Below are 24,015 nucleotides of genomic sequence, written 5' to 3'. Positions count from 1 at the left end.
ATGATCTTGTTAAAATGCAGATTCGGGTTAAGTAGGTCTGGCTGGGGCCCAAGGTTCTGCATTCCTGCCACAACTCAGGAGAAGCCCCTGCTGCTGATCTAGAGAACATTTTTTAATTTAAGCATCGGACTGTTGAAGGGGGAGTCAGTTTAAGCGCTTAGGGAGTGTTGGCTGCCCTCCTGTTGTCTGAGGTACTCTTGAGTTCTAGAAACACAGTCAGAAACTGATTCTTAGATGCTGCTCTGAGGTTTTGACTTACTCTCGAGCTCCCCCAGGTGGCCCAATGGAACTGTAGCTTTAAAACATTATTCACAGCAATGGGTAGGAGAGAACAGCTTGATCTGAAACATCATAATTCAGTCAGAATGTACATTACCAGGAAATATGAAGGGAAACAATGGCAGTGGGAACGAGTGTTCTAGGAGGGATTAAAATATATCAAAAAGGGACTCACCATACTTACAGCTGCCTTGTGTATGAATGCACTTCTGAGTTGCCATGATTGTGTTGATTTCACCTAGTCATTGCGGGCACACTGGAGGCTGAGAAGGAAAGAAGAAAATCTGGGCTGTCATCAAGAGTTCAGTTTCGAAACCAAGGTTCTGAGCCCAAGTATACGCAGGCGCTCACTCTGAGCCGGCAGAAGCAGAAGGTGTGCATGGAGGAAACCCTGTGGCTCCAGGTGAGGGCTGCAGACAGATCAGTTCTTTAAAGGGTGACGTGGAGATTTCTGACATTTATACCAGCCACCCATTTTCCAGTACAAAGGAAAGCATTGTTTCGGAGTTCCCCAGTAGCAAGTGTAGCATGCTTAACTGTACCTCTGCATACTTTCCAGGAAAATATCAGAGATAAACTGCGTCCCATCCCCATAACAGCTTCAGTAGAGATCCAAGAGCCGAGCACTCGGAGGCGAGTGAATTCACTTCCAGAAGTTCTTCCAATTCTGAATGCAAACAAACCCAAGTCTGTTCATACAGATGTAAGTCTTTCTGACTTTCATTTTGCCAATTGTTTGCCCTGTTATTGTGCTAGATCAGACATCTCTGAAGGCAATAGAACCAGTGATTGATTTGCTCTAAAGGCCATTCCTTGGCAGTAAATAAGCTTTTTAACATATGCAAGGTTTGTTGCAGAAAATGTTTCCCAAATTAGCAGTGAACATACAGGGTACAATTGGAGCCAGAGAGTATTTTTCTTAATAATTTTTGGCCACTGCAACTTACTGAGGCTATAATTGACAGAACTTACTATTCTCACATCAAGTTTCTCCTGTAGCTGTATGGAGGAAGAAAAATGCATTGTATTTTATCACTGAGAGCATTAAAATGTAGAAAAGAAACTGTTGGTAGTCTGAACGTGAAAATCAAGGAGTATCAAAATTCAGCAAGGCAAAAATGTATTAACAGTAAGATAGTCATTTAGTGCCTAATGTAGCCTCTGTAATCTAAGGAAGAAAAATTTATATCGGATGGCTTGCTGTATACCACTTATGAGGTGCGGTCTGTTTGCTAGGGTTTAGGATGGCTGAGATGCCAGATTAGGCTGGGGAGTGGTGACATCTTGATTTGGCGTTTTGTACTTGTTGTCAAAATCTAGTTCATACTGGAGTGTCCACTCTGAGGCACCTGGTTCTAATGGCTCACTGACGAAGGTTTTCACGAGTGAGTTAGGCTTGGGGGCTGATGCCTAAATCTGCACATTGTAGTTTATTGTCATCAAGCATAGTTCCTTGTATACTTTTCAATATACTCTCAATGTCATAATCACATTAATATTTCTTGTGTATATTGCCAGCTCCATAGTCACGTTAAACGTGACAAGCAAGGAGACCGTTTTCCTCATTATTTATCAGTGTGATTATTGAGCACCCCTTAGCACAGTGCAAGATACTCTGCCCTTTGCTTTCCTGACCTTGAACTCTGTTTCCCCATCTGTGCAATGGGGCTCTGAATAGTATATGCCTCATAGGTCCCTTGTGAGGATTACATGAGTTAAAATATGTAATCATGTGTTAGGTAGCACTGTCATTATTATTGGTAATTCTTACAGTAACCCTGTATAGTAGGGAGGTGGTATCCCATGTCACCTGTGATGAAACTTAGACTCTGAAAGGTTAAGTGACTCGCCCAAAGCCATACAACTGAGTGAGCAGCAGAGCCAGGTTTACTCTTTACTCTCCTACAGCACCTCAGTGCCCTGGCCAGAGTGTTCTGAAAACACAGTTTCATTAAAGGACAGAGTGGGCGTTTGATGCAAAGTATGTTTGTAGCTTGGATTCTGCTGTCGTAATTGTCACACAGGGAAATGAACTGTATGGAAACAGTCACCTATTTAGAGTCCTAAGTGATGTAAATTACAACGATTTTGTTTTCCTACAGGTGCACTTCTTAAAAGAGGGATGTGGAGACGACAACGTATGTAACAGCAACCTTAAGCTAGAATATAAATTTTGTACCCGAGAAGGAAATCAAGACAAATTTTCTTATTTACCAATGTAAGAACTGCTCCATAGCACTAGCAAAAATGACTCTGGCTTTGCAGTGACTTTTTGTGAAGGGTTATTGAAAATGTATTGAGAGCTTTGTCATTTTCCTTTTGTTTTTCAATAGTCAAAAAGGTGTACCAGAACTAGTTCTAAAAGATCAGAAGGACATTGCTTTAGAAATAACAGTGACAAACAGCCCTTCCAACCCAAAGAATCCCACCAAAGATGGTGATGACGCTCATGAAGCTAAACTCGTCGCCACTTTTCCGGACACTTTGACTTATTCTGCATATAGAGAACTGAGGGCTTTCCCTGTAAGTATTTCTGGAGACCATGTTGGCCGGAAAAAACATTGTGTGGCAGGTGAATGTGTTGTGATCTGGTATGTTCTTCTGTTACAGGAGAAACAGTTGAGTTGTGTTGCAAACCAGAACGGCTCACAAGCAGACTGCGAGCTTGGGAATCCTTTTAAAAGAAATTCCAGTGTGGGTGATGCCTTTACATACTGTATTTTGATGTTTCAAATAAGATTACAGTGTCGATATGCTCAGTCTGTGTTAACAGCTATTTCTGTTTTTTAGGTTACTTTTTATTTAATTTTAAGTACAACTGAGATCACCTTTGACACCACAGATCTGGATATTAATCTGAAGTTGGAAACGTAAGAGTTCTTTCAACCTTCCATTCAGAATTGTTTCATGAAAACACAGCCAGTCAATGAATTGGCCTTTATCTAAAGCATAAAAGAAGTGTAATTTAATGAGAAAACTGACTGTTAAAATAAAACCCTATTGTTTCCTTTTCATTTTCAGAACAAGCAATCAGGATAATTTGGCTTCAATTACAGCTACAGCAAGAGTGGTTATTGAACTGCTTTTATCGGTCTCCGGGTAAGTGTTTGTGTTTAGCACAACAAATCAGTGTTTGAAAGGACCATTTACAATCCTCACTAAAACTGGTGTTTTTTAATTTAACAGAGTTGCTAAACCTTCCCAGGTGTATTTTGGAGGTACAGTCATTGGTGAGCAAGCTATGAAATCTGAAGAGGAAGTGGGAAGTTTAATTGAGTATGAGTTCAGGGTAAGTGGCCGCAGTTGGCCCTTCTGTTCTATGTACTGAAAGCTAACATGGTCTTGAATATGGTCTTGAATATGTAATTTTAATAAATAACAATAAATACACATGATAAAGTGAGTTTGCCAGCTTTTAAACACCATACTGGCTTAGTGTAAAAGTCATATTTTCCAGAATGGAGAACCACAACTGTCATTCAACATAAGATTCTGTTCAGAATCCAGTTCAGTTTGGTCCTAGAGAGTTGGAGTTTGGTGTAGAGAGAAAGGAAGAATCAATTTTTCCCCCCTCCAGAGTCTGTCTATAAAACAAAAATCTCAAAGTAATTTCTATCTGGCTTTAGAATGTGTTATGATTTATTTCTTTCTCTATTATAAGGTCCTCTGTCTTATTGCTTGTGGTTAATGTTCACGACCTTTCCCGAGCCCAGTTTTGTGATGGTGAATGTGGGTTTGGCATATGCCAGTAAGGAAGACGAGTGGTTGCTCTGACCCATTTCAAAGTAGGCAATCCCAGTGGCTCTTGGTCCCGTTGAATGAACATATTCTCATGGTACAGAGGTGGCTCCTAAGTCACAGGCAGGTTGAGGTCTGTGTGTCTCCAGTCATGCTCCTGAAAACACAGTGACCGTTGTTGAGGTGTGAAAGTCTGAAGTAGCAAGAATGGGCCCACCGGGGACTGCAACAAGGTGAAGAGGCAGAATTCTCCTCTGAAAGCATCTCTTAGCTCTGCAGACATGGATGGGACAGGTAGTGGGTGGTGGTCGTGGCACCTAGGCAGATGTGGCTGAAGGAGAGAGGTCTGTGGGTTCCGGAGCCGTCCTCCACAGAAACTCTTTCGATTTCTGCTGCAGGGAGTTGCTCCCTGCCTGCCCCCAGCTTGCACTCGTGGGTTCCTGGCTGCCAGAAGGGTCCTACTCCGGGTCTGTCCGTTGTTATCCCAAGCCTCCCCCGCATAGTAAGGACGGGGGCAGCTTCATTTTTGCAGCGGGTGGGGCTTCCCAGAAGCAGGTGGTGGGTGCACTGCCACCGCACAGGCTTGGTCATCTGCCAGGCAGTGTGGTTACAGAGCGATACACAAACACACATGTGGCGTTTTCCTGGGTCTGTTGAGAGCCTGGCATATCTACACTGCAGGTTCTGTTACAACAAAAGTTGGTCCTGGATTGAATGAACGATGATTTCTCTTTGATCTCTCTTTTCTTTCTGTTTTTATTGACAGGAATCTTTAAGCACAAGTCTCTATTTTGAATGCCCTAGCCATACTCCATTTTTGGAAACTGTGCTTTTATTGTAGTATCATGCCAGATACTTTGGCTTTTTTTCTCTTGGCAACAGGAACCGCTTACTTAATTTTACGTTGAGGGAATTACACTGAGATAATAACGTATTATTTTCTAACAGGTGATTAACTTGGGCAAGCCTCTTAAAAACCTCGGCACAGCAACCTTGAATATCCAGTGGCCAAAAGAAATTAGCAATGGCAAATGGTTGCTTTATTTGGTGAAAGTAGAATCCAAAGGATTGGAAAAGATAGCTTGTCAGCCACAAAATGAAATAAACTTCCTGAAGCTAAAGGTAGGCTGGTGGATTTTACACTTAAACTATTTCTGCGCCTTTGGTGATGGGAGAAGGGTGAAGATGAATTGTCAATCATGGGAATTTGGCACTGTTTGGGGAGGGAGAGCTCAAGAGGTCTGTACAGTAGTACCAGAAAATTACCTTAGGTGGAACTATTCTTGGATGTAATTCTTTTCAGGAGGCTCACAACTCAAGAAAGAAACGAGAAATTGCTGAAAGACAGACAGACGATGGTAGAAAACTTGCTTTATTTGCCGAAAGAAAATACCAGACCCTCGTAAGTATTTGTCAAGAGCTGTGAATGTTTGACAGGAGGTGGCGGGAAGGCCCTCCCCAGACCCCTGCGCCGTAACCCCTGCTCTTCCTTTTCTCCCCAGAACTGCAGCGTGAACGTGAACTGTGTGAATATCAAGTGTCCGATCCGAGGGCTGGACAGCAAGGCCTCCGTGGTTCTGCGCTCGAGGCTCTGGAACAGCACGTTTCTGGAGGTGGGCTCCGCCGCCGGGCTGTGCCCCTCAAGTTGTCTGCCACCTCCCAGGACATTTCCCTCTTCACTAATGCTTTCACTAACTTTGTCTCCGGCAGGAGTACTCCAAGATGAACTACCTGGACATCCTCGTGCGGGCTTCCATTGATGTAACTGCTGCCACCGAGAATATTAAGCTGCCCAATGCGGGCACTCAGGTGAGGGGTCCCCGGGCTTCACTCAGCTCAGAGCAGATCTCTCTCCTCCACCCCATGTCCGTGGCCTGAGGATGTGCTGCTCTGCAACTCAGTTCCCTCACGGCACCGCCACCCCCTTTAAGGAGAAAGCAGATGGTATCTTAAGGTGCAGCCCACCCCAAGCAGTGTTTCAACAGAATCATCGCAGAAAGAAGTGATCCCCGGGTCATCTCGATCTGTGGTGCGTGGGGTAGATTTGAGAGCTCTTGGCTCAAGGAGAGAATGGGTGCACCTCCCAAGTCCATAAAGACCCCCCGTCTTGTACCGCCCCTGATGCTTGTCACCGTTGTCGGCGTGCCCCCAGTGACGGTCGCCTCACTGCATTATGGGGTAGCTCGTGGCATGTGTGGCCAGCAGCAGTCACTAGAAACGATCTCTCTATAGGAATCCAGAGTTGAATCTTGTAAAATCAGTCTCTGGTTATCCTTTGAAATAACTGAAGGAAACTGTCATGCCTCCTCGGACAGGTCTCTTCAGAGCTAAGCACCCAGCTCTTCAGTTTTCCGTCCTGCCCTGGCGCAGCTGAACTGGTTCCGGGTCTCTGCCCTTCCTGGGCCGGCCCCAGGCAGGGCTGAGCGGATGCGTGGTCTGCCTCCTTCAGCTTACCTGAACCTGCCTCCCGGTGTCTCAGACCCAAGCGTCTGTTAGTTCAGCCTAAAATTTGGTTTTGAAACGGTTGCTGAAGATTGTTTGCATTTCTAGCAGCTATCGTTTTTACGTTTGCGTTCTGAAACTTCCAGGTGTTTTCATCAGAATGTGCTGTCGAGCTGTATTTCCCATATCCCACCCTTGAGCAAATTTACAAAATCTAAATGCATGCCTTTAAGTGTATCCTTGCATTTTATGTGATTTACTTTTGGTCCGTTGTTTGGGTTTACAGCATAATTTTGAGTCCCGGTCATTTGCTCTTTGTTAACTTTCTATCCCTGCAAGCTTTATCTTTTTTAAAACCAAGAGGCATGCCTGCTGTGTCTTCCTCCAGGTAATTAAGAAAACTATTGAACAAGAGTAGGAGCTTGTGTACCATAGTCAGAGGTTCCTTGTCGGGGTCTGGCACCACAGGGGCTTGTATCAGGCTCGCAAAGTAAATGCCTGCAGGTTACAGTTGGGAATGTTTTGCAAAAGAGAATGAATGGAGAAGGAAAGATTGTGAATTACTGTCCTGAAGCTGATCTACTGATGTATTTATGACAGTGTCCTGGCTTCAGTCCTCTCACCAGCTGAAAATCCAGTGAGTCTTCCTGATCACCTTGGTTTCTGGGATATAGTGGCCCTTAGCTGTTAAAATTTATCATCCAAACCAGGACATGTTTATCTGGGCAGGATGCTGGGCACCTGGTGCAAGCCAGGACTGTCCCAGGCTCACCAGGACGTACCCTCACCCTGGCCTTACGTTAACTTTGCAGGTTACTCCAGCCCACCTTTCTACCTCTTATTAATAAGGCATCATAAGGACTGTCAACTAAACTACACCCTCCCTGAGAATCCTTTAACTCCCTCTCTGACTGAAGGCAGTTGCTGTAACTTCCTGTGACTTTTAATCAGCAACCCTGAGAACCACTGAGTTTTTAGAGCTGCCAAGAGAAAGAACACTTTAGGGGGAAGGGACTAACATTAATAAAATGTTAATTAAGTGTCTGCCATCTACTAGCTGCTTTACCGATATGCTGTCATTTAGACTGCAGAAGAATGCCAAGGTAGACATTGTACCCACTTTACAGAAAAGGAAGCAGGCACAGAAACGGGATGTCATTTGGGGTCCTGGATTGAAATCTGTACCTGTCTGACCTCAGGGCTCCTGTTCTTTGGCTCTGTGACACTTGTTCCCCATTAAGTCCCCAAATCTCAAGTTTAGATGAGAAAACTTGAGTCCAAAAAGGAAGGTTTTCTCTCCCTCAGGGTCACAGGACCAGCACGTGGAGTTAAGACCAGACCTCGGGCTCAGAGCCCCTCATCAGGTGCTCTTGTTTTCTCGAAGATAATGGAACTAAGTCCCCTCGTACCCAGTCTCATGGCTGGGCCACAAATGCAGATGAGGTTCTCTTGGGTATTTCATGTTCTTTGGGCTTTGAGAGCCCATGCCTACCAACGGGAATTGGAATCTTTGCTGTAATCCTACTTGATTTGTTTAATAATTGGTAGATTTGAAAACGGGTTATTAGTCTCATGTCTAGAACCCATTTCTTTTGAAAACCGAGACTTTTTTTGTAATCTCTAGTCTTCTGTTACCTCTTCTATTAACTGATTTCTGAGATAAAATAGCAGCTCAGATATCATATCTACACGTTGCTTTAGATTTTAAGGTGCAGTTTTGGGAGGCCTAAAGATTCAAACTTAATTCAAGTGTCAGGATGCCTTCATTGTTTATTCCCTCACTTACTGAGGGTTTCAATTTCATTTATATCTTGGTTCCTCTCTCTTTTCCAGTGTCTAGATCATTTTTCTTTGGAGATAGAAGCAAAGGAGGTTGAGTAATTTAGTCTTGTCTTTTGGTGTTAATATTGAAACATCTTCCCATTGCTTTTACTCTAATCCTGGCTTTAAAAAGATGAAAAAAAACCTTTGTTTCCTTATAACCCAACTAATTTCAAGAGTTTTGTGTTCATTTCTTAATAAAACACTTTCAAGATATTGTTACAACAAAGTCAGAGAGAGCTGGTCACCTAACTGAAACAGCTAAGATGGTTACTAAAACTTTAGTATCAATTAAATTGATCCAATTAACAATCCAGTTAGCCATGGACACACTGCGTGCCTTCCCTGCAAAAATGCTAGAGAAGCAAAGTTGAACAAGATAGTGTCAATTGTGAAGAATTTCACGGTCTAGGAGATCGCGAACTGGGAGAGAACTGTTGAAGTCAGCCAAGGAAGAAGGAGATTACCTATGGGTTGTACTTATATACCCCCATTTCATTCCTAAGGAAGTAGGAAGAGAGTGTCTAAGCTTCCTGGTTGCCAAAGATGAGAAAGAATGTGATAGGTGAGAGTAGGCACATCATTTTTCGGGGGGAGGAGCTTTTCTTTTTTTGGTTCTAAATTCAGAGAAGGACTTGAGATATGGATCCTTTTATAAGATGGATTTCTGATATGAAGAACACTCACTAAGGGGATGGTGTCTTTAATAGAGAGTTTTGTAAAAGATAGGAAAATCCCTTCATTGGGGGGTTTCTTATACTGATGTTCAATAAGAGCATAGGCTATTACATGACAGAGTGATGTAGGGAAACGGTTTGGCTGGGGGCAAGCTAATGTGGTCTCAGCACTGCTCACTGGTGATGGAATTTAATGCATCAGCAGAGTTAAGCCCTTTTTCCCCTTACGGACACATGATGGATGAGGTTCACATGCACAGGTCATCCCTATGGAAATGCCTAGATTTTAATGAAACCAAAAAAATTTTTTTTGATTTTGGAGTTGGAGTAATTTCTACTGGCCTGAACCTGTCATTGTCCATCAGTAACAGTTGCTGTGACAAGATGAGACAAGGCTTCCCGAGCTCTGGGAGTCGCAGCTCACAGTTGGTCTCCCCTCACCTGATTCTAAGGCCAGCTCCACGCAACCCCCATTCTCAGTCCCAGCTGGAGAATGACTGTCACACACACACACACACACACACACACACACACACACACACACACACACACACACACACACACACACACACACACACACACACACACACACACACTCTTGACAATTTAAGGAAACAAACAATAAAATCTTGCTGACTGGCCTCTCTCGCCTTCCTGGACCGCACTGTGGCCTTGCACACACTGGGTTTGCAGAGCACATCTGGCCTTTAAATGTGTGGCCCAGCCCCTAGCATCAGTCCTCAGTCTTTGATGCACAGTGAGTTGTTTTAGTTTTTAAAACCACACACCACCCCAGCCCCAACCCGCAAAATAAACTACCTTGTTCAGCCCTTATGCTGTTGGATTGCAGCCTTTTATGGGCATGGTTTCCCCCTATGATCAGCCATTTAAAAGGCTCTGGTATGCGGTGTGACTTATAAGGCTGCTTGCCCTTGCCGTGGACCAGTTTCTACTGTCCACTTCAAGGTTTCATCAGAGCTTATTCTTAAACATGAGGATGGCCCTTCCAAGTCATCACCTTGCCCTAGGGACACACTGTGTGGCTTCCCTGTGCTACATACTAGGGAAGCAAAGTTAAATGAGATAAAGCATAGGCTAATTGAAATAATCTTTTTATTTTAGAATAGTCTGTCTTAGCAGTCACATCAACTATATTATTTCTTCACCAGTCTCTCACCATTCTTTCTTCCCCACTTCGTGGGTGCCCCTCTGCTTGAACCAGTAATCTCAAGAAAGGGTTGTTTTAGCTTAAAGCTAGGACACCTGTTGGGGGATGGGAGGCAACAGAAGTGAGCCATGAGGCCCTCCCTGGGGCTGGGAGCTTGAGTGAAACCTCATTGAGAGCATAACAGGAAACATAGTAGCTGAGAAAGGTGTTTATGCTAAAAACTCTAAAAGTGAATTCTTTCCTATTAAATGTTTAAAGGAAAGCATTTCTTACTTTTAAGTATATTCCATAAGCCAAAGGAGGTTGAGAAGCTGTTTTCTAGGATAAGTAGGAAGGGAAGTACTTTAAGAGATTTTTAAAGAAAGAGTTCTAGTATAGTAGTATTGAATCACAGTGTAGACATAGAAGCATTTTTAGGCAGCATCCAGAATTCAATATTAATTTAGAATACGTGAATAGAAACATTTCTCAGAAATTAAATTTTTCCCTCTAAGTTTTCTTTACCCTTCACTTTATATTCTCTAAATTCAAAAATATCAGAAACTTCAAACTGGTAGATCTCTAATCAGTATAGTTTACAAAATCATATTTGTAGCTTTCACCAGGTCTTTTATGTGCTTTGAAAGATCATCTCCTGGGAACAAAAAGTCTCCTGGCGTTACAAAACTCCACTTGAATTTCTAAACCCGTGTAACCAAGTTGTAGCAAATTGCCATAAGCAACTTTTTAGATTTCTAAATAAACACTATTTCTATTTAATTGGTATTTGCCAGCTATCAAGTGTTTAGAACTTAAGCTTCTCATCAGCTGCCACTTAAAGCTCTAAGCTGCCTCTGAATGAAGCCAGAGTCTAGTTTGTCTAAACACATTTTGTAGAAGATGACACCAAGCCATTTCAGGAAATGTTATTCTTATGAGGATCTTTAGTTTGCTATCCTGTTACTGAACTCAGGTTTGGCTTCTTGTCGCTCAAGAATCCAGTTGTGAGAGAGAAGTGTTAGGTAAAAGAAAAGATAGCTTTGTCGAGGAAGCTGGCAATCCTGGGGAGAGGGTGGACTCATATCCCAAAGAACCAACTCCCCAGGTTTTGCTCAGAGATTATGTAGGGAAAAGAGGGGCTACGTGCTGGAGAGGAGGTAATCTTCTATGTTCGGAGATGACCGTCTCAGTCCTGTGGTTCCAAGTAGCTGTCAGCTGGGGGTGCCCTGTAGGGTCCTGCTCGGTTTCAACCCTAAGGAAGAATTAGAATGGTATCCATCTAATGCCTCTAATACCATCTAATAGCTCCATCCCTATTTTTATATTTCATAACGTCTTTAAAATCTGAGGAAGGAATGTAGGCTTATTGTGCATAAACAGACCCTTTTGTTGCCATTGTTGGATGCTTAATTAAGAGAGGTGACCATTCTCAAAAAGATACCAGGTTATATAGATGTAACAAGATTGGGGTTGTGTCCCTATTGATAATTGTTGAAACTTGGTGATGAATAAATGATGGTTCATTATACAATTTTCTCTACTTCTGTTGATTACAAAAATTTAAAAAACATAAGTTAGCAAAGAAATAATTACTTTGTCAAAACACAATCCAGGACTTCCCTGGTGGCGCAGTGGTTAAGAATCCATCTGCAAATGCAGGGGACACGGGTTCGAGCCCTGGTCCGGGAAGATCCCACATGCCACGGAGCAGCTAAGCCCGTGCACACAACTACTGAGCCTGCACTCTAGAGCCACGAGCCACAAGTACCGAGCCCGTGAGCCACAACTACTGAAGTCCACATGCCTAGAGCCTGTGCTCCACAACAAGAGAAGCCACCACAATGAGAAGCCTGTGCACCGAAATGAAGAGGAGCCCCCACTCGATGCAACTAGAGAAAGTCCACACGTAGCAACGAAGACACAACACATAAATAAAAATAAATAACTTTATTTTAAAAAAACCCCACAATCCAGCATTTTCCAGGTTCTGGGAAAAGATCTCCAAGAAACGTCTCTTAAAGCAGTATTCCGTTACTAAAGGAAAGGATCTCACATCAAAAAGACATCTCACCTGTCCATAGGCTACATTGACCAAAATGTGTCTGGAAGCAGAATTAGTAATATAAACTCATGGTTTAATTCTCGCCTCAGTTTATAATGATATTGCTTTCTTTTATGCCCCATAGGTTCGTGTGACTGTGTTTCCCTCAAAGACTGTAGCTCAATATTCAGGAGTACCTTGGTGGATCATCCTAGTGGCTATTCTTGCTGGGATTTTGATGCTTGCTCTATTAGTATTTTTACTATGGAAGGTAAGTCATATCTGGCACTTGAGTTTTGTGATACAAACTTTATTTCAGGTTTTTTAAAAAGTAAATTAACACTGATAGTATATTTTTTTCATTGCTGCCTTTTCCCAACATTTTACTATGAAACTTTTCCAATATACAGCAAACTTGAGAATTATACAATGAACATCTGAATATCTATCTAACATTTTGTATTTAAAGGTATATAGTATTTGTACATTATAAGGAGCTTCTTAAGTGTGTAAATTTGGTGTTTTTCACATATAATTTAGCACGTTTGGCAAATAACAATTTAAAAAATCTTACCACTATGACCTTTTCTTCATCTAAGATCAAATTCTGAATCTAAGCCAAATTGTTGGGTATCACATTAATCAGAATCTGTATCCCGGTTAATTTCAACTTTCGTAAAGAAATGTTCATGGCAGCAGTTGGGGCTTGTTACAGTTGCAGCTAGATTAGGAATAGGAAAGCATGAAATTAATGAATCCCAGAGTAGTTTTCATAGCCTGTATCAAACATAAGGAAGATCCGTGTTTAATATAATGTTCTTCATTAGAATTTGGTCCTGCAAATATAATGTAGTATCTTCCGCCTGCTTTCTACCAGTAAATAGTCTACATTACAAAAAATATATGAGATGTTGCATACTTTTGTTGCCAGAGATTATGACCTATAGATTTTGGATTATTCTCAGTGAGTAATGGAGGTTCACAGACCTTTATCAACCTTTGTCAACAATCACAACTTGTAAAAAAAAAAAAAACTCAGTTTGTAGTGACTTATTTAGCAGCACAACTTGACATGATGTGAAAAGAGGCTCTTTATGGTCTTTATCCTTTACTCATTAGTCTCACTGCAGAAATACTAATGTTTTGATTACTGTGACATTATGTATGCAGTGTGTTACTTTTCTAAAATGCCAAAAATTCTGGGTTTCCAAACACGTCTGGTCGAGAGGTTAACAGATTATGAAACTCCACCGACAATATCTAGGATCAGACTATCCTTATCTTTTCCTTGGATCCAAGAGTATAATGGACAGGGCTCAGGATATTCTCACTTTCAAATATTGGGCATCTCTTTTTCACTTTATTTTTTCAAGTCACTTCCTCTTGCCAAGATAATCTTCTGAGATAATTTTTCTGTGTCCTCCAGTTGTGTGATTGAAGCTTGGTATCTGCTCATGCCAAGACCCATCCTCCCATGGGATGTTAGCCAGTCCTACCTCTGATGTTTACTTCAGGTAGTAGGTTTGTCTGATGAGCACAGCCAGCCAATATAGGAGATGCTTTGGAAATTATTTTGATATCAAAAACTGAATGCAAGGTTTGATATTTGAGGATGGCCTTCTGCTCTCCAGAAGAGGTCACAAGAACAATCTTTTTCAAAGCAGATCTTATTGGCAGTCTCTAATGAGGGTAAGTTGAGAGTTAAGAAACCGAAGCTATATAATCTTGGACAAATCATTTCACCTCCCTGGGGCACTGGTTTGCCTTAGCTGCTTAGTAAGTGGGTTGGACTAGATGATCTCTCTCTCCTTTTTTTTTATGTTCTAAAGTATCCGGACTCACAAGTGAACTCTAAAGTAATTAGACAACTTCTACAACAACCCCCCCATGAAAATCATTTTTATTACTTTATGCTTTTCTTTCTGAAACTGAACTGTTTGCTTTTATTTGCTAAAATAATAGACTTTGAGGACCAGAGAGGACCCTGGTTCACTGGCCTTTAAATTGAGTTTTGCACATCCACATAGGTGCCAAGACGAAGCTACGCAGGTGGGGCTAGGGGCAGTATCCCCACTTCAGCCAGAGCCGTTGTGACTTTATCTGCTTTGAACATAGGGATTCTGCATAGGGTTTTGTTTGAGGGTATAAGAGAAAAGTCCTCCAGCCTGGTCCAGTCACCTTCATTTTGTAAACAAAGATACTCACGCCCATGGATGTTAAGAATGTTGCCAAGTTAGAGGCATAACAAGGACTCTTGGTTTGTGGTTCATTCCTTTTCCCACGATATTTACTAGCACGTGTTACTGAAAGTTGGCTGGGTGTGCTCACTGTATAATAAATGTCAGAAATGAATATCCAGATGAATAGCCTAGATCAACAGCCTGGATCAACGCTGCACAGTAAAACTTTCTGTAATAATGGAGATGTTCTGAAGCTGCACTGTCCATTATGGTAATCACTGGTCACATGTGGCTGTTGAGCACGTGGAATATGGCTAGTGCAACGGAGGTATTGACTTTTAAATTTAATTTAAATCTGAATAGCCTCACGTGGTTAGTAGCTACCACATTGTACAAAGCAGATCAAGATTTGTACTTCGTGAGTTGCCAGGCTAGGCTGCAGAATTTTCCAGGAGGTCAGAAATTGTTCAATCAAGTTATATATCAAAGGGCAGTTCCATGGCCTTATGAACGAGATAAAAGTAAGTCGAAAAAGTTTTCCACGGTTGAACGAGGAAATTATAGTAGAGAGTGGAATTATACCTTTATACTCATTTAGAGTGACCTAACCTGAGGAGCACAGGTTCCTACCACTTAGGTGTTACATGGTGGTTCAGAAGTTGGGAAAATGACAGCTGTCGTTGTTTCATGACAGTGTATTTGAATTTATTTTGTGATTTACCCCCACCAAGGCCCCCAAGCAAATGGCATTTATTCCATAAAATTCACTGCGAAGGGCAGAAAAATATTCACAGAACCTATTTTATTTGGATTTGTGCTAAGCCTTAGAGAATTTATTCTTTAAACTTTGAATCAGTAAACTGTAGATGTCAATCTTTTGCCTATTTTTAGACTCCGTATTCCCTGCAAGAAGAAACCACCCAAAGCTGTAATCAGATGTGTATATATTTTCCCTCTTAGGATGATTTTGGTCCTTAGGATTGGTTACAAATAGAAAAATCAATCAGCTAATGTCATCCATGTAAATATTTGACCAGAGACCCATGGCAATAGAGTTGGGTTAATTGCTGTCACCATGCAGTATAGCGCAGGGGCTGATCCCTTTTGGTTGGTGCATAGTGGTCTCTCTGTAAACAAGCAGTAAGTAGAAAACAGGTTAAAATCTGAGATTTTCTTTTTGTTTAGCTTTTATACACAAAACTGTTAACACTGACTAAATACCTTGCTTCCTTATAGTGTGGTTTCTTCAAGAGAAATAAGAAAGCTCATTATGATGCCACATATCACAAGGCTGAGATCCATGCTCAGCCGTCTGATAAAGAGAGGCTTACTTCTGATGCGTAGTATTGATCTACTTCTGTAATTGGTAATTGATCAATGTTTTTTAATTGCTAGCTGTGGGACCCGCTATGGTTGTGGTGGCTAACTTTAAAAGCAACAGCTTGCTGTGTGTGTCCCATTAACAGATGTTTCCAAATGTCCACACTGGCTTGCCTTGCTTGGATTTATTTCATTTATTTCACTTGAAAGCTTACAGTTTTTAAAAAATGCACACAGAATCTTTCATTGCAGGTGAGTAATTTTGTGTTGTTGTTGTTGTTATTAAACATTACCCACAGCAATGAAGAAAACGGCAACCTATGTACACAAAAAAGGAGGCTTTAGACCTCCACAGTAGCCCAGTTTGCCATGTGTTGTTAATCCAGTATGTAGCATCTCACTTGGAATTTCAAAGATGCATAAGAAATCATCCCAGATTTCTTGTCCATTTTGGAATTTCCCACAGATAGAAGCTTGTGTTGACTGCCTCATTAACCTATTGCATGTTGGAAACATTGCGTTTCTCTTGAAGAGAAGCCTTTCTCACTGTCATCTTTTTGATCTCCTTGCTATGAAGTGATGGGGGAAGGCTTGGAATGCTTTTATTGTTGCTCAGAAATTGTTTTATGCTAGCTAAGCATGCAACTTCCTTTCCCTGCATATCTACCATGGGTCAAAGACCATTGCAACAAACTCTAACTATTGGCGTGATGGACATTATGGTCAACTTCAGAAGATGATTCTTTGCCACATGGCCTTCAATATACAAAATTCTAATATAAAAATGCTCTGGGCAGTTTATTTCAGAACGTTGTAATGGAGTTTGACCTTGTTCCTTGTTCCTAGAGATTTTTTTCAACCTTGGGTCTCAGTTGATTTTAAGTTTGTATTTGGCTTTTCTTATTTGTAAATCCACGGAAATGGGAATGGCAGAGATTCCTTTTTCCATTTCTGTGGGCATGAGAGGGTAGAATTACCCCTATAATCCCTTTCCATGGCACTGTCACGATGAATCCCAATTCCATTTCAGTTTTCTGTATCACCCTTGATTTCTTCTTTGTTTAAATGGGGAAGAGCCACATACTGCAACAGACAGTTGTTTTGGCTTTTTTGCAGAAACTAGAAAAGGCCTTAGAAGAAAACTTCTTGGTCCATTTTTCCCATTGACTCAGTGATAACTTCGTACATAATTTCATTTTGTCCCATGCCATTCTTATAACTTAACATCATTCAAAACAAATGTTCTGTTCCTGTTGATGTCACATAGTAAACACATTAACCAACCATTCTAAGTATCTTCCTCATCCACCTTTTATCTGCATTTTTAAATTAAAAACACATCTTTTTAAAAAATACATATATATTTTATTCACTTAAAAAATTCAATCTGATTTTTAAATTTCCAGATATGTTCTCAATAAAAATCTACTTTGGATCAGATTGAATATTTTTTAAAGATCAATAAAATATATATTCATTAATAATTTAAATGTAAATGTCTTTTCGCCAAAAAAAAAGAAATTAGGGGATGCTCTGAAATTCAGTCAAGTGATAGTTTCCTCAAATTCCTTGCAGTACATAAATGATTTTATTGCAGGACACAGTTACTACACGATTTATTAATGAAACAGCTTAGTTTGGAAGCTTTGTTTGGAAATCCAGGCAGTATAAATTACCTTCTAGCTATTGAGAGATAAGTACTGGAGCCTTGGAGGAGAGATTTCTTAAATTGACCCACTTCAAGTAGTAATTTATAAAATATTTGTGACCTGATTTCCATTTTGTTAGTGGAGGAGAGCATGAAATAATCTTTGGTGTACGGCCTTGGAAAAAAAATGTGTTCTTGAAACTAACATGATGTTCTAATAATCTGAAAATTAGACCTTTTACGTACAGTATTGCGATTATAAAAAATGGAAGCACTGTTTCATAAGCTCTTCAACTGTTAGAGGCAACTAACATTGTTGTAAGATGGAAGGACAAGATGGAAAAAGGGACTTTTCTTCCAATTTTACAGCTGTTCTCTTCCGTTTATCCCCACCGGCTGTTATCATTTCTTTTTGACCTATTGGTTCCTTCTTAAAAGAAGACCATGTGTTTTATTCTTTGTCCAAGTCCAAAGTTAGACATAGGTGAACAGAAAGCTTAGACATTGCCATCTAGTGGACTTGCTCTTGTTGGAATTATTAATTTGTTTCTGTGTCTTTCTCCCCTGCCTCCAGTGTGGATTCTTTAAACGCTCTAGGTACGACGATAGTGTTCCCCGATACCATGCTGTAAGGATCCGGAAAGAGGAGCGAGAGATCCAAGATGAAAAATATAATGATAACCTTGAAAAAAAACAGTGGATCACAAGGTGGAATGAAAATGAAAGCTACTCCTAGGGGGGCCAAAAAAGCTTCACAGTACCCAAACTGCTTTTTGTTTTCCCCAACCCAGAAATTCAAATGGATTGAAAAGCCTGGTCAATACCTGAATACAGATTTCAGACAGACTACACACAGTACAAGCCTACAGTTTTAACTGTGGACACTGTTATGTAGCCTGAGGCTCCTGTTTTGCACGGCCAATTTGAAGGCTGTTGGAATGGATTTTTCTTTAACTGCCTTAATTTAATGTTCCGGGTTGCCTTTGTTTTTGGTGTGACTGACTTACCTGTGCTGGGGAAGGACCTGCCACATCCTCTTGATGGTATAGCTGGAAGAAGCCACCACAACCACTGCACCAACAGAGTGACCGTCCTGACCTCGGCACCACCTCTGCAAACGTTCTTCTCGCAGGACCAGAGAACCTGCAAGTCAACTGTCCTGTGTTACAAGACTATGCCGTCAGGGTAGCTGGGTTCAGTTTAAAGTGCTTCCATAAATTAAGTGTGCAATAGAAGGTGATGCTGCCATCCTGCCATGTTTTTCCATTTCCTAGATGTGTGAATACCTGCTCACACCAAATACACAGAGGTTTAATTCCCCTTTCACTAAAACACACAGGCATAACAGATTTGAATGCTAGTTATACTTATTTGTATATGGTATTTATTTTTCTTTTTTACAAACCATTTTGTTATTGACTAACAGGCCAAAGATTCTCCAGTTTACCCTTCAGGTTGGATTAAGCAATCAGAATTAGAACACGAGCGGTCGTTGGTTGGACCTAAATTATTGACTGCCTAAAGAAAACAGTAATTCTTTATAAATGTGTCAGAGTTGTTATACTTTACAGATAAGTTTAAGTTATTAAAACATCTCCCTTCATGGCAGCCCTTACCCCCTCCCTCCAGACCCAAAACATTTAAGAAATAGGATTTAACTGTAAGATGTTTAATTCTTAAAGACAGCAGATATTTTTTAGTTTAGAGCTCTGTGTGATATTTCTGAATTTCATGCTATAACTTTCAGGAACTCTTGGAAATGATGGGATTGTTTGTTGGACTTTAGTGCAGTTTAGTCACTGCTGAAAATACTGTATATTCAGGACTTGAAAGAAGCGGTGAGTACCTAGGGTAGACCCAAACCGATCCAGCGTAAGACTACTGAATACTTGATACCAAAAGTCAGCACATTGTGGCTTTGACATTTTTAAATGTTCTTGGAAGCATTTAATCAGTGAGTTGATGTTCTGTTTTTTGCTTTGTTTCCTCTCCTGTCTGCATCCCCCAAAAGACTTTGACTACTCTAAAAAAGAACTTAAAATTGTTTAATTTTAAAGATGAAGGGGAGGGAGGAGGAAGATATTATTATATAATACATTCAATAGAGATTGAATAGATATGAAAACTAAATTTTAAAAAATCACTGTACTTCAAAATGTTAAGTTATATGGGGCGCAACAGCAAACAGGTGCTAATTTGTTTGGCTATAGTGTAAGCAGCATCTCAGAATCTTTTAAAAGAACAAAATACAGCTACGTGTGCCATTGTTGCTTTGTAGTTTTAATTTTTTTTTTCTTTTCAGAAATGTTATGCCCTTAAGATACTAGTTGTACTTTGGAATTTTCAAAACAAAAATAGTTATATAAGTGATATTTTGTTTACAAAGATTTCTCTAAAACAGGTCATAACAGTGTTTAAAATCTCAGTTTCTTGCTTAGGTAACTTGCAACCTAGTGCACTGGCGTATAGGTTGCTCAGAAGCTGATATTTTGAAAGTGTTTATAGACCTTTGTTATAAAAATGAATGTCCTAAAAGGTGGGGGGGGGTACAAGGGTGGTTCAACAACAAAAGAAGCAAGAATGTAGTGGTGTTTAAATTTATAGTTGTTAAAAATGTCATCTCAAGTCAAGTCACTGGTCTGTTTGCATTTGATACATTTTTATACTAACTAGCATTGTGAAATTATTTCATGATTAGAAAAATACCTGTGGATATTTGTATAAAAGTGTGAAATAAATTTTTTTATGAAAGTGTTCATTGCTTAGTAACACAGCATTGTGTATGTGAAATTATAAATAATGTGAATTGCCTTTCTTTTTATTTCATCAAATTAAACTGTAAAGTTTTTCGTGTTTTTATTTATATGGGACACTAAGAATAATCTCACATCGGCCAAAGATATTAGTGCCCCCCCCAAAATGCAATGTAAATGTGATTGATGGGGTTCCCCCCCCCTTTTGGCTCTACTGTTCAGTTGAGGATATTTTCAAAAGAAAATGATCTTAAAGGTGGTTTGTTCGAGATACCTACAAATTGGGAGATGTCTGTATGTGTTGATTCATTTGCTTCAAAGGCTTATGATGCGTCATTTAGCAATGATACCATGGCATGAAGCGAAAAGTTCTTATGGCTAAGTTGCTTTCTTCTTAGAACACACTTTGGATGTGAGAGCAGGCCAGCTGTGACATGACTCATCGTACTGGTCACCAAGGACTGATTTGGCAGAATTGACAGGTCAGAATTGACACTGATTTTCTTCACCAGTGGATTTCGTTTAAATTTAAGCAATTTTATGAAACCTCTCTAGCTGGATTATCACAATTCAATAAATATAAGGTGTGTATATAGCACCCAGACAATACAGCATGCCCTGGCCTGAATAAATTTCCAATCTAAAATGTATTATATGCCCAGGCTCTTAGGTAATAGTTTTCCATTGTACTTGGTGTAACGTGTTAAGTCTTAGCTTTCTTAGTTCTTGGAAGATCAGACAGATGTTATCACCCAAAGAAATGAGTGATTGGCACTTTTTAATGATAGGCCAGTGGCTGTGACCCTTGATTAGCCACAGCCCTATGGGTGTACCCAGTTTAAATCACTGCAATAATGTATAATCAACATAACTGTTAAGAGTGTCAGTAACTGTGGTCTGGCTAGGGCTATGGCATACATGCTCTTGGCTGGAGGTCACTGGCAGTGCTTTATATGACTCCTGTGATTCTGTTCGCTTCTCCCCCTCTCATAAAATACAGGGACACCTAGGAGTGATAGTGGTATTATTACAGGGGATCCTTGGACCCGTCTGCAAACACCGATGTGTCATTGCCACAACCTCGCAGTGCGTCACGCACAGTCATGGCTTATGTTATGCCCTTGTGGTTCAGAATATTCTAGAATGTGGGGTAGATGTCGGTGGGGAATGCTTTAAGTTGTCCAGACCAGGGAAGTAAGGATAAGTTCTAGCCTTCTACCCTAAATGAAAACATCTTAATAAGAAGCTCATCTCTAGTACCCTAGCCCACAGAAGGACAATGTGGGAAGACAGGCTGGGACTGACGGACTGTTTTGTTTTAAAGGAGGAAAGAGTGGAATGCTGTAGGTGGCTGGCTTCCACATAAGTACATCCCCAGAGCTGAGAAAACAGGAATGTGGAAGGGTTGTTTGATCAGCTTGGGTAGCATGAAGTAAATGATTAAAGGCAGTTCCTCGAGACCAAAGGATGGGTGGTCCATCCTTTGGTTGGACTTCCGTGGTCCAACCACATGCACTGAGCTTCAAAGAGATGGAGAAAATGAACTGAAGAATGATTTCAGAAGAGTGGCTATTGCAGAGAAGCTAGTGGGCATCTGTTCCTCCACTAGTTCCTGATTATGGTCAAATGGCAAGTAACAGTTTTCTTTCTCTTGTACCTTAAAAAACAGGTTTTGCTGACTCTGACCCAGCTGTTAGATTGTGAGAGTGCTGTGTGCTAGTGGCTGAGGCCAGGTCTGCAGAGGTGTCACCAACAGACCCATCTAGGAGGGAAGTGTTATAAAGGGATTCCTGGTTAAATCCTCTATGGGTAAGTGAACTGTAAAACACAAGTCAGAGTGAGAAAACTTGTCTAGCACAGTGCAAGGTAGACCAGGCCCCACAAAGGGAAAAGCTAACCAGGTAATGGTCGATGGCTATACTGGTATGAAGGAAAACAAGTGTGATTTTTGTAGCAGTCAGCAAAGCTTAAGTGCCTCAATCTCTTTGCCTTGACCCTGGAACCATCTCTCTGTCAGGCTGCCTGTGCCGGGGTCATGGAAATAAGCAGAGACGTATCGTATTAGCAGAGGTTAGATAATATTTCTCACACACTATTCATCCTTCGAGAACATCCCCAAGAAATCTCAAACTACAGGGACAGAGTGTGCTTCTTTTACTATCTCGAAGCCTAGCAGATAAGTATTCAGTTCAACAATAACCAGTAGATAGATTTAAGTGAGATTTAAGATTCTGTTATTGTCACTGTAACAGATCCTGTGATTGTAATATGGAGATGGTTAGGTGTGGTTTCATCATTTTTTTCCCAATTAGAAATAAAATTTCTAGGATGGTACTAGGCTCTGGGGATACACATACAAATAAGACATGGACTCTGACCTTTTATTGGAAGCTCATCTAAAATAACAGATGGTACCGACGAACACAGGTAAATTTACATAATTAGCAGATTAAAAATCTTGCATCAAGGTATGAACGGTTGACACATAAGGTCAGAACCTGGTCCTGCGTGGGTAGAACTTGCCTCCAGAACAAACCCCATTCCTGGAAAATTGGAAGTAGTCATTCTCAATCTGGGCTGCCTATTGGAATTCCTAAGAAACATTTTTTAAAAGTCCCAGTGCCCAGACCTCATGTTAGACTGACTTTATCAGAATCTCTGAGGGTGGGACCCCCAGGCATTCGTGCTATTTAAGGCTCCCCAGGTGACACAAAGTGTAGCTCAGGTTGAGAGCTGCTATAGAGGTCGTTGGATGGCCTGAATATTTACGGCAAGGGGTCCGCCCTCTGTGTGGAAATGCCTTATCTCTGTGTGTGGTGCTTCCAAGTAATGAGAGCTTGGAAGCTAGAGGCATATTTGCCATAAAGTAGGAGGTGATTGAACAAGAGTGAGGTTGCAGTCAGACTGCCAGGGTATGAATTAGCTTCCCCTCTTAGAAATATAACCCCGGTGAGTGACTGACCTGTCTGTGCCCCAGTTTCTCCATTTGTAAAGTAAGATTGATTTTAGTACCTATCTCGTGGATTTTTATAAGGAATAAATGAGATGATCAGAAAGTGCTCACTAAATGTTGTTTTTTTTTTTTTTTTTTTTTTTTTTTGGGCTGTACGTGGGCCTCTCACTGTTGTGGCCTCTCCCGTTGTGCAGTGTGAGCTCCGGACGCGCAGGCTCAGTGGCCATGGCTCACGGGCCCAGCTGCTCTGCGGCATGTGGAATCTTCCCGGACCGGGACACGAACCCGTGTCCCCTGCATCGGCAGGCAGACTCTCAACCACTGCGCCACCAGGGAAGCCCAAATGCTAGCTATTTTTATAATCACACTTGTTACGTAGATTCATAAAATGTTCAAATAGGAAGGAAGCACGGAAATCTAGTTCTACTTCCTCATTTTACAGATGGGGAAACATAGTTTAACTGTCGCTGACCTTTCGTTTCCTCACTCTTCAAGGTCTATCATACCCTGTGATTTACCTGTTACAGCTATAATCTGCAAGTCCAAGTACCCGTAACTAACTAAAAAATACTGGGAGCCTAACTCTTAAACTGCTTATCAACATAGGTCATTTTGTACAACGAGAGTCACCTTACTTCTGTGTTCAATTGTTTCAAGCCCTTAATGCAATGACCAGAATGCGGGTTGGGGTGGGAGCATGCGCACAAAGTCGGTCCGTAGGCATCTTGAAATTGCTATGTACTGATTCTTCTTGATTTTTTTTTTTTTCTGAAATGGAAGAGTGTAAAAAGAAAGGATTATTTTTTTTTGAACCCTTCCTCAGTTCTTCACCCACACTATTGATTCTTTGGTTTCCTGTAATGGGAAGGCATGTTGTAGCTTTGTTGCTTATACCTTTACTGCTATGCAGAAGAGGATGTGCTTACAGAGCCCATCTCGTGCTTGAGTTACATCACTTACATTAGACCAAGTCTGTCATTGGAAGGACAGTTGGAACAACTCCCATTTCTCCCTCG

General features: G+C 41.0%; 1 protein-coding gene and 1 long non-coding RNA gene across 6 annotated transcripts in view; one reads left to right on the top strand and one right to left on the bottom strand.

Annotated features, from left to right (window-relative positions):
* The window catches only part of ITGA6 (integrin subunit alpha 6), a 74,686-nt gene extending 54,635 nt beyond the window's left edge, over window positions 1-20,051 (top strand). For 2 of the 4 annotated variants that reach the window (XM_060152633.1, XM_060152636.1), the window contains 14 exons: window positions 522-682; window positions 839-982; window positions 2,382-2,497; window positions 2,613-2,802; window positions 2,890-2,973; window positions 3,070-3,149; window positions 3,301-3,378; window positions 3,466-3,568; window positions 4,966-5,139; window positions 5,321-5,419; window positions 5,520-5,630; window positions 5,728-5,826; window positions 12,291-12,416; window positions 17,868-20,051. In XM_060152633.1, the coding sequence (XP_060008616.1) occupies window positions 522-682; window positions 839-982; window positions 2,382-2,497; window positions 2,613-2,802; window positions 2,890-2,973; window positions 3,070-3,149; window positions 3,301-3,378; window positions 3,466-3,568; window positions 4,966-5,139; window positions 5,321-5,419; window positions 5,520-5,630; window positions 5,728-5,826; window positions 12,291-12,416; window positions 17,868-18,029 (1,727 nt within the window). In that variant the 3' untranslated portion in view covers window positions 18,030-20,051. Of the gene's footprint in view, window positions 1-521; window positions 683-838; window positions 983-2,381; window positions 2,498-2,612; window positions 2,803-2,889; window positions 2,974-3,069; window positions 3,150-3,300; window positions 3,379-3,465; window positions 3,569-4,965; window positions 5,140-5,320; window positions 5,420-5,519; window positions 5,631-5,727; window positions 5,827-12,290; window positions 12,417-15,561; window positions 15,692-17,867 lie in introns of all 4 variants that reach the window. The other 2 variants (XM_060152634.1, XM_060152635.1) reach the window with 2 other exon arrangements.
* LOC132522299 (uncharacterized) overlaps window positions 1-24,015 on the bottom strand; it is a 55,843-nt gene that overhangs the window by 20,964 nt on the left and 10,864 nt on the right. For both annotated transcript variants that reach the window (XR_009541155.1, XR_009541154.1), the window contains exon 2: window positions 455-542. This is a non-coding gene — a long non-coding RNA (uncharacterized LOC132522299). The remainder of the gene's footprint in view (window positions 1-454; window positions 543-24,015) is intronic.

This window comes from Lagenorhynchus albirostris, chromosome 6, assembly GCF_949774975.1.
Source record: "Lagenorhynchus albirostris chromosome 6, mLagAlb1.1, whole genome shotgun sequence".
NCBI classification, from domain to species: Eukaryota; Metazoa; Chordata; class Mammalia; order Artiodactyla; family Delphinidae; genus Lagenorhynchus; species Lagenorhynchus albirostris.
The sequence above is the reverse complement of the archived record's forward strand: the minus strand, read 5'-3'. Positions and strand labels throughout refer to the sequence as shown.